The sequence below is a fragment of the Mobula hypostoma genome, chromosome 3 (genome assembly GCF_963921235.1).
Source record: "Mobula hypostoma chromosome 3, sMobHyp1.1, whole genome shotgun sequence".
NCBI classification, from domain to species: domain Eukaryota; kingdom Metazoa; phylum Chordata; class Chondrichthyes; order Myliobatiformes; family Myliobatidae; genus Mobula; species Mobula hypostoma.
The window spans coordinates 18,720,240-18,731,100 of NC_086099.1; the positions used below are offsets into that span (position 1 = coordinate 18,720,240).

Sequence of the window (10,861 nt, forward strand, 5' to 3'; positions counted from 1 at the left end):
GCTCTTATAATTTCTCTTCTCCTCACTATCTCCCCTATTAAATCCTACACACAATAAGCATAAAACCTCTCCAGCAATAGCCCGCTCTTTCATTTTCAGTGATCATGTTTTACTATAGTGACCTATGACATGGTGTATGAATAAAAGTGGACTCTCTGCTTCAGGCACTGAGGCAAGAAAAAAGGGGAAATTCACCATTTCAGTCCTCAGGATTTGCGATCACTTGAGATGTCATTGAAAAGAGTCAAGTTTGCACTGTCAGAAAAAAGGCATATTCAGATGATATTTCACACATCTGAGAACAAACTTCTTGGGAGAAATTCAGAAATACCCACACTAATAAGAAAATTGGATACAAGTAAAAATAAAGAAATCGAAAGGAAGATAAAGCTTAGGACATTTTTGCTGTAGTCCATAAACGAATTTCCTGTATTTAGTATTCAAGCAAGTTTGACACGTGATAGTACTTAATTATATTATTGCAAACAGAAAATTAAAACAAAATCTAAGAATGAAGAACTCAAATGTAAATAGCATTTTTGTCAAAAATGTTTCAAATGCCAATAAGGAAGCATTTTTCTCTTAGCTGACTTTTAAGCATTCGTCCTAAAAGGGCTAGTTGTTAAATTCTGGAAGAACCTTTATAATTATTAAACAATGAACAGGAAGAATTTGTTACTCCATCATTTTCTCTTGTATGTGATACAGAGCTGCTAGCCAAAATAAATTGAATCGGCTAGCTGGAATTCTGCCTGTAACCACAGTTACAAGTTAATGTTGCAAACATGTTCCCCTCACTCCAGCAACATTATGCTGAGCAAGTGATCTGGTTTGCAATGAGAACCTGCTTTGTACTTACTGGATACAAAATCTGAAGAATATTTTTTTTCTTACGAGCTTGCCATGAATAAATATAATTTAAGTTTAAGAACAAGTTAATAGGAAAAGCTTAAAGTAACTCTTTATTTGCCCAATTACATGTACTGCGAAGGTTGAAGTCATCACTGTCAACATTCCTATCCAACATTTTCCACCATTTATCTGTTCTTCTCAAAGTAATTATCTTTAGATATCCAGACTTGCAGTGTTCATCCATCCCTTAAAACATTGGTGTAGAATCTAAATAACTGAAGTTCAAAACTGATTCATGAAGCATACCAATCATTACTGCTTGCCAACTCAAATATGGTCCATTTATCCATAACAACACACACAAAATGCAAATTAGGAATAAATAGTTGATGTTTTGGGTCAAGACCCAAAACATCAAGTGTTCATAAATGCCTCCTGTCCCTCTAAATTTCTCCAGCATTTCACATGTGCGTTGCCCTGATTTCCCAGTATCTGCAAAATTTCTTGTTTACTGTTTATCCATAATTTTTGCTTTCTGACAATTAGTCCTTCAGCCACAATAATATTAACTTTTGTCCCATAAGCTCAGTCTCATTTTATGTAGCAAATTTTGGAAGTGCTTCAAAATCTGAATCTATTATACAATCTGGATCTTCATCTATCTTGCTGGTTACATCCTTAAAATAACTAATAACAACTTTGCTTACCAGAATTTCTCTTTCATAAAGCATGTATAAAGCTGAGTACCCATGCCTTTCACATGATTTTGCATTAAGAGCTGCTCAAAAGCATTCTTTCAAGACCTTGAAATTAAAATTCATACCATCTGTAAAATGTTACAAAATTATGCATCAAAATACGAGATATTTAACAGTAAACTAATATGCACTTAGCTACTTGTTTTTGAAAAATGAATTCAGTTAATTTTGTGCATAATGCTAAAACAAGATCTTGCAAAATGTACAAACATGCAATGCCTTTTAAAAAGAGCAGAACATGAGGGTGAAGGAATATGGAAAAGGCACAGGGGGGAGCTTTTAAGATTACAAAGTGAGTAATCTTGTTCCACACAGGTGCAAAAAAGCATTACAGGCATGAAGTTTTCAAATAAATCTAACATGAAGTACACCTACATTTGGGTTAATCTTGAAGTTATATACATGAAGGTGTACTTTGTTAAGAGCAGAATGCAATGCCAATCTTATGTTGAATGAAATTCTGTTCTGAAAATTTTCAAACTGCTTTACCACTAAGATTTTGGCTCTGGATTCTCACTAAACTTCACTTTTAAACACTTAACACTGAGGTCAGACCAAGCTTTTCCACCAATACCTCGCTGTACCACAATATTAAATCTTGTTTAATGATACTCCTGCTCACGGGTGAATTGAAATGAGGTTTGAGATGGATATTAGTAATTCCAATAAGCAACAGAAAAAGCTTTTGTTAAAATTGGAAAAAAATAGATGTCTGATCATAAATCACAACTGAGATGCAAAACAAAGCTGTATTTAAGGATAATACTCATAACACAAAGAACGGAATGGAAGGACATATTGATTAGATTACATGTTGGGCATGGATTATTTGGACCGACATAGTGTTTTTAAATTAAATTTCCCCACTGGAAATGCAAATCTCAACTATGATATTTGAATATTCACACATAAGCATTCGAAAGATTATTAATGATTTTAATAAAAGCACACATGATCACTTATTTTTCCTTCAAGATTCTGTACTCCCCAATTCACTCACAGAACTCCAGTGCTGTCAAAGATTGACCATCCTTAATTCCAGAAAGTTTTACAAGGTCATTTCTAAGAAATAAGTTAACCATAATGTACTGGGTCCAGATCTTAAACTCTTCTCTCTTGACTATTAATCCATGCTCCTGGTTTACTTGTCTAGTATCATGACCTCTATTAATTTCTACCATATACATGTTAAAAGCCAACAGACTTTTTGTCCCTCTTCCCTCCAGGAGAAGGTTCAGGAGCTTGAAGACTTGTACGGCCAGATTTGGGAACAGCTTCTTTCCAACTGTGATAAGACTGCTGAATGGATCCTGACCCGGATCTAGGCCATATCCTCCAAATATCCGGACCTGCCTCTCGGTTTTTTTGCACTACCTTACTTCCCATTTTTCTATTTTCTATTTATGATTTATAATTTAAATGTTTAATATTTACTAATTTTAACTATTTTTACTATCTTTAATATTTAATATTTGTAATCCAGGGAGTGTGAAGCACAGAATCAAATATCGCTGTGATGATTGTATGTTCTAGTACCAACTGTTTGGCGACAATAAAGTATAAAAGTAAAAAAAGTAAAAGTAAAATGTTATGTATGAAAACTGGATAATATATTTATCTGGAAAAAAATGGTCACCAATCCTTATCATTTTTAAATCCACTTCCAATTACTGGTAGCCAGCACCTACATTCTGTTCCTCATGAAAATTCCCACTCAAATTTCAAATTTTCACCTCAGCGCCTGGGTACCAACTTTACTGGAATATAATTCCAGTGATTCTTTGATCAGTCAGTCAAGTTTCATGGATGGCCCACTGTTCTAATATTTGCTGAACACTTCACCGACTGTTCTGATATATAACTAAATCAGAACGCAAATTAGCCATATTTTGACAACCTTTTATCAGATATAGAGAGGAAAAATACAATCTGTTTTTTGCAAGAAGTTGCAAAGGATGGGAGTAGACAAATCCATTATCTCCTGGATTACTGACTACCTGACAGATAGATCCCAGTTTGCATGGCTGGGTAATTCTCTGTCTGAGTTGGTGGTGAGGGGCACTGGGGCACCTTAGGGGACTGTCCTATCTGCGTTTCTGTTCACACTGTACCCCTCAGACAGTTAGTACGACTCTGAGTCTTGCCACTTGCAGAAGCTCTCTAATAACTCTGCAGTGGTTGGGTGTTATCAGAGATGGGCAGGAGTCAGAGTACAGAGGACTGGTGGACAAGTCTGTGGAGTGGTACAGGAGGAATCACCCGCTCCTGAATGTGGCCAAAACCAGGAAGATGGTGATTGATTTTAGGAGGAAAGGGACTGTGACAAAATCTGTATACATTCTTGGAGAAGAGGTCACAGTGGTGGCATACAAACACTTGAGTGTTCACCTTGACAACAGACTTGACTGGAAAACCAACACCATGGCTGTTTACAAGGGGATGAGCAGACTATTTTCTAAGAAATCTGAGATCCTTCAATGTGTGCAGCAGGATGTTGGAGATCTTTTACCAGTCTGTTGTAGCAAGTGTAGTGTTCTTTGCTGCTTTATAATGGGGGAGCAGCATCGGTGCTGGTGATGCAAAAAGACAAATAAACTCATCAAAAAAGCTGGATCCGTCCTTGGCTACAACTTTTGAGTTAGTGGTGGAGAGGTGCTTGCTAAACAGTTATCCATTATGGACAATCTGGCACATCCTCTCCATGACCGACTGAATAAACGGCAAAGCACCTTTTCAAACAGACCCATTCAGTTCCGCTGTCACAAGGATCATTACAGAAAATTTGTTCCTACCAAATGCTATAAGCATATATAACAGTTCATCTCTGTGCAACAGGAGAACACACATCATAGTTCAATAGTCTGTTTTATTTCGTACATTATTATTGTATAGTGGTACATGATTGTGTATATGATTATTCTGTACTTTATTATTAGTTAAGTCTGCACATTGCTAAGTGTGTTTTTAAATGCTGCTACTGTAATGAAAATTCCCACTTGGGATCAATAAAGTGCTTATTATTATGTCATTATACTGCTGCAGTAAAGTTAACACATTTCACGACATATGCTGCTGATATTAAACCCGATTCTGATTTCAAGCACATGCAGCTAAATGCAGTACAGGACAGAAAAACCATAGGATTTAGCCACTATTGAGCAATGCAAAATCAAGGAGACTGAAGACATCAAACTAAAGAAAAGCGGGTGGGGTTCAGATCTTGGAGAGATTGAGAGTGAAGCTAATATAAATCAGCAAACTACAGAATATGATAAGGGTTAGAACATAGGCAGTACAAGTTTGGATGAGCTCTAGTTTATAGAATGCAGAGAGATGCCAGTCATGAAAGCCTTGGAATAGTTCTCTATTTTAAGATTCATAGTGTAGTGTGCAATGACATTCTTGAAATGAGTAAAATTATAGCTGGGAAGTGCACAAATTTTTACAAAGTGTAACAGATACTAAAAGCTGTTCAATGATTTTTTTTTCCAAATAATAAAGCTACGTAGGGATACCACAAATAGTAGGCTATTTGGTTCCTTCTGCCTGCTCCACCATTCAGCAAGATCATGGTTGACCTGTCACCTCAGTACCACTTCACTGCACTGACTCTATATCCTTCAGTTTCCTTAAATTAATCACTCTTTCTTGAATTTACAAGGGACTACCATGTTGTGGCCATTCAGGTAACAGAATAACACAAGAACTGACCCTTCAGCCCACAATGCTGTGTCAAACTAGCAACTAACAGTGCAACAAAACTAATCCCTTCTATCTACACAATGACCATATCCCTCTATTCTCTGCATATTCACATTCACATATCCACCCAAGAGCTTTTTAAATGCATCTTATCATATTTTCTTTCACCACCACCCGGGCAGCACATCAGGCTCCAACCACTCTTGTGAAAAAATAATTGCCCTGCACATCTCCTTTGAATTTATCCCCTCACCCTAAATGCATGCCCTCTAACATTAGACATTTTGACTTGGGTAAAAGATATTGGCTATCTACTCTATACCTATCATAATCATCCTCGATCAAGTCTCCCTTCTGTTGATCACTACCCAGAAATGAGATTAGATAAAAATCACTGTCTGGGAATTAATGCAAAAAGGAATATTTTTCCCTAGATCTCCTTTGTTAATACATAAGCAGATGATGCAATAAGATTGCACTCCCAGATGGGCTCATTGCTTTTTATGCTCACTTTGAGGCATCTTCATGAACTCCCACTGCCCCCAATACCCAAGTGATTTCAGACTCTGAGGCTGATGTTAGAGTACCCTTCAGGAAGGAAGCAGAACCCACCAAACACATCTGACCCAGACGGTACTAAGAACCAGTGCTAAACTGGCTGGAGTATTTACTGACATCTTTAACCTTTAGCTTCATCAGTCTGAGATAACCACCTATTTCAAGCAGGCTTCAATCATATCAGTGCACAACAACGCCATAACCTGCCTCAATAACTATCGTCCACTGTGATAAAGTGCTTTGTGAGGTTGGTTATGAAAAATATCAGCTCCTGCCTAATTCATGACATGGATATCCTCCAATTTGCCTCCTGTCACCACAGGACAACAGCAACTGCCATCTCATTGGCTCTTCACTTAGCCCTGGAGATGCGGACAGTGAAAGATGTATACATCAGAACGCTCTTCATTGACTACAACTCTGCATTTAGCACTATCATCCTCTCAAAACTAATCAATAAACTCCAAATCCTAGGCCTAGATACATCCTTGTGCAACTGGAACCCCAATTTCCTCACTTCCCCAGTCAGTTAGGATTGGCAACATCTCTTCCACAATCACCATCTATACAGGTGCACTACAAGGCTATGTGCTTCATCCCCTGCACTAATTATTTTATACTTGTGACTGTGAGGCTAGGTACAACTGCAATGCCATATTGAAGTTTGCTGATTACATCACTGTTATTGTCCAAATCAAAGGTGGTGACAAATTGGCACATGGGAGGCAGATTGAAAATCCGGCTTAATACTGCCACAACAACAACCCCTCACTCAACGTCAGCAAAACCAGAACTGATTATTGACTCAGGATGAGGAAAACGGACATCCATGAGCAAGTCCTCATTGGGAGAATCAGAGATAAGGTCAGCAACTTTAAATTTCTTGGTGTTATCATTTCAGAGTATCTGTCCTGGGACAAGCATGTTAAGTGTCATTACAAAGAAAGCAGCAGCATCTCTACTTTGTTGTTTATCGAAGATTCGGCATGTCATCTAAAACTGACAAAGTTCTATAGATGTACCATGTAGAATAGCAAAGACTGCAGATTCTGAAATTAACGTTACCCCGATCTTGAGTGTCTAAAACCAAAATAAGGGTTAGAAAAAGTGTTTCTTCATACAAAGAGTCATGAATCTCCAGAATTTTTCATCTAAGAGGACTCTGAAAGCTTTGTTTTTATGTTAATTCAAGAGCAAGCAACAGATTTTCATGTTTTAATAGAATAAAGTGACTTGGGATGAGTGCAGAAAAGAAATGCTGAAGTAAATGATCTGCCATAATTTTCACAGAATAGGCATGAAAATCCCAAACCTGATGAAGGGTGTCAGCCCAAAACATCAACTGTTTATTCTTTTTCCATAAACACTGCCCGACCTGCCATCTATTCTTAATTCAAATACAGGCACAATTTGCTCAGTCTGTCTTCAAGGCCAGGAATCTATCTGTTAAACTTTTTTCTCTACATAACTGACTTTATTGATCAAGCTCAAATTAATGCAGATCAAAATGACATTTTATTATTAATGTGACAATTTTATGAATCACAAAATGCTCCATTATTGCTTTCAAAAAATGTCTTTCTAATCTGGTCATCAGGAAAGAAACAGCTAGCAGCAGTCAAACAAAGCTCTCCTGAAAGTACTTTGTATCCCAATGGGAACGTGTGCATCTAACCAATCCTTTTAATAAGTTATGCCCAAAAACATTTTTAAGCAATCCTCCCCATTGGTAGAAAATAGTACACAAATTTTTGAAATAAAATTACCCTGTTTCTGGAGTTAAAATACAGAACAATTCTATGGACTGTTGGTTTGTATGACAAAAACATAACCAAGCATTGTAAGCAGTCTCGAACAAAGTCTATATTCTCATTCTGCCTGAAAAAAATTTCAATTTTACCAAGAGCCAATCCACATACTTACAGACATACAACTGCCCATCAAGCCAGAGCAACCACATAAATAAAAGCACCAGACTGATGCTCCCTGGTAACATCACTTCATTTATCTCCAAGACTGTTCCTGTCAATCCAAGTTATTTTTGTTCTCACAGATAGTACGCATTGGCCAATCACACCTACATTCTGCACTACCATCTCTTGATTTCAGTTGGTCTGCATTCTTCCCTTCATATTTGATTCCAGAGCACCAGAAGCAAGCTTGACTCTAAATTCCAGACCAAAAATCCCTCCTACTCCACAGAACTGTTAGACTTGTATCAAAAATACATACAAGGGGTAAGAAAAACAATAGAGGTCTTTGGAAACAATACTTTACCAGTTGTGATCAAACTTGCCAATTAATACTGCTGCAGCAAGAGTAAGTATTTTAATACGTAACAATTTAACTTTTAAATTTTACAAACAAGAAATTCTACAGATGCTGGAAATCCAAAATGACATGCACAAAATGCTGGAGGAACTCAGCAGACCAGGCAGCATCTATGGAAAAGAGTACACAGTTGACGCTTAGGGCTGAGACCATCAGTCCTGACGTCGGCTGTTTACTCTTTTCCAGAGATGCCACTTGATCTGTTGAGCTCCTCCAGCATTTTGTGTGTGTTGCTTCGAATTTTACAAGATTGCTTACTTAAGTGCTATTTTAAGAGCAGACTCGATGGGCCGAATGGCTGACTTCTGCTCCTTTGTCTTATGGTCTTATTGTGCTAAAATACAGTATCATGGAATGTATATGCCTTTAGTGATCAACCATTTCTAAAAAGATTCAAGAATTGAAATAACAAATCGATGATACTTTCAACAGTAGGGGAAAAGGGTCAAATTCCAATTATAGACCCCCAGCTCATTTCGTCCCATCTCATTTTAATGACCAACTCCAATCACAGCACTGCAACACCCAGTTCAGAAATCCTACAGATCAGTAATAAGTGAGAACTTTACTGAATTTGATAGTGAATGGCACGGTTCTGAACTGAGACATCAGGCTTGACTTCAAATTTTCCTTCTGCTGTCACTGTGTGTTAAGTCCTTTCTGGGGAAGCTGCGTGAAGTGCAATTTAAAGTACTGGAAACCTGGTATAAATAATGTACTGTACTCCCATACGTGACGTGTATCAGATCGCAGCACGCCACATTAATACTTAAAAAGCCTGCCGACAACACGTGCAGTCAAAATTCTGTTGAAACTGGAACTGGGAGTAGATCCAAATGCGACATTAAAGGTTAGATTGAGCCATTGAATATATAACCGAAATAGCCAATTGCACATATGGAATGCTGAACATGGGCTAAATCCTTCCTCTTTACCCTCACTCAATCCCCCCGCCCCACCAAACCCATCACAATGAAAACTCCGAATTTTATTTTGCACCTGCATACTAATGCACCAAGAGCTCGGACGCTAGTCGCACCTGTTTGATGGTAGATGTCCGCATGCAACGGACCGGGTTACCGTTATAAATGAAGGCTATTTTTCTTTAAAAATACAAAGATCGAAGTGGAATGCACGGGTTGAGAATGCTCAGAAGAGATCCGGCTCAAGAGGCAGGAGGGACGAGTTTAATTTTAGTCAAAATAAATAGCTCCCAACCGCATTATTCGAAACCGCACACCAAGTCGCCATTTTGTGACTATTCAAAAGGGAGTTTTAATTTATGCACAACAAAGGGAGAAAGCAAGTCTTTGAATCAGAGAGACCATGCGGTCAATTCCTTATAGAATTAGTGTTTTAAGTGGGGGTTCTGTCCCCTCCCCGACAATGAAATTAAATAAATGAAGGGCTGGAAAGGGAGGGGAGGGAGGCTGTGGATTTGAATGGAGTGTGAGAGAGGCCGCGGCATGTGTGCGGTGAGAACGTACCTGTACTGCGCAGCACCACCATGGGCAAATCCAAAGTAGTTACTGGTAGCCATTTTGGCATCTTCGCCTAGCCGGCCAGGCACTGAGCACCACGCGAAGCGCCCAAGCAAACAAGAGGGAGAAGGGAGAGACCAGTAAAACATCATCAGAGCCCACACATCACATCGCCCAGCTTCAGCAAACAGGAACAAAAAAAAAGCCGCTCTTTATTCAAGTCTTTAGTATTCTCCTCAAGCCGAAACCAGCACCTTTTTTTCTTAAAAGTTTTTTTTAACGTTGTCAATTTCACTTACCATACGTAAAAGAAACAACTGGGCATATAGGAATCATGGGGGTTTCTTTGAGCGACCAACAACGACCTTTTACCTTTCAAGTGTGTACCCTGTGGAGAAAGACGTCACTGTCAGGGGAAGGCACAAAGCGCATGCGTTGCCCCGCCGCTGACTTCTGGGAGTTGTAGTCCTCTCTTTCCAGGACCAACAACAGCTTTTTTTTCATTTTAACATTACACGAAGGAAAAGCCGATCACACAGGAAAGGGAGGATTTACCACTTTTTTTTTAAATCGCCAAACAAGGCGTAAACACCAGAATTAAGAACACAATAACACAACGCACAGTAGAAATCCAAACCTTTTATCCGGTCCACAGAGAACAGGGCTGGTGCAGCAGTCAAGATCACCATTCGATGTTGCAATACATGAGTCCCTTTTCCCACCAGAGCCGAGATTCGAGAAAAGCGACTCACCGAAAATTTATATTAATAAAATAATAAATATCCACTTGTTTCTGTGCGACGGACGATACGAAAAGAAACACGTTGCAGCTGGTCTAGTCATCTCAACTGATTACCAATCAGCTTCACGGTTTTTTTTCCATCGGGTCTGACCTTGGCAAATACGCAGCCTACAATCTTAATCCAGCTCTATCGAGTCCAGGAAATGGAGCTCGCACATGTACAGCTCTTACGCAGTCGTGTTTCCAACACCGGGCAGCACGCTCTGTCCCAGTTTTGCTGGCAGCATTACAGTGCACCAAGATATTACATTGCGGCAATGTGATGGAGATTTTTTTTTACTTTACTCTGTAGGGCCCACCGCCTATCCCAAGAATTCTGTACCGCACAGTTAAACACTCATTAAAATATGTTCTGCCTTGGAACAGCCGAAAATATC

General features: G+C 38.7%; 1 protein-coding gene and 1 non-coding gene across 4 annotated transcripts in view; both read right to left on the minus strand.

Moving 5' to 3' along the window:
- The window catches only part of zfr (zinc finger RNA binding protein), a 67,891-nt gene extending 57,272 nt beyond the window's left edge, over positions 1-10,619 (minus strand). For 2 of the 3 annotated variants that reach the window (XM_063042738.1, XM_063042737.1), the window contains exons 1-3: positions 10,320-10,618; positions 9,982-10,070; positions 9,689-9,770 (exon numbers count right to left, since the gene is read on the minus strand). In XM_063042738.1, coding sequence (XP_062898808.1) covers positions 9,689-9,770; positions 9,982-10,018 — 119 coding nt within the window. In that variant the 5' untranslated portion in view covers positions 10,019-10,070; positions 10,320-10,618. Of the gene's footprint in view, positions 1-9,688; positions 9,771-9,981; positions 10,071-10,319 lie in introns of all 3 variants that reach the window. The other variant, XR_010017338.1, reaches the window with a different exon arrangement.
- LOC134344635 (small nucleolar RNA SNORA66) lies at positions 692-837 on the minus strand. Its single transcript, XR_010017481.1, has one exon. It is a non-coding gene; the product is annotated as a small nucleolar RNA SNORA66 (small nucleolar RNA).
- Positions 10,620-10,861: the final 242 nt, after the last annotated feature.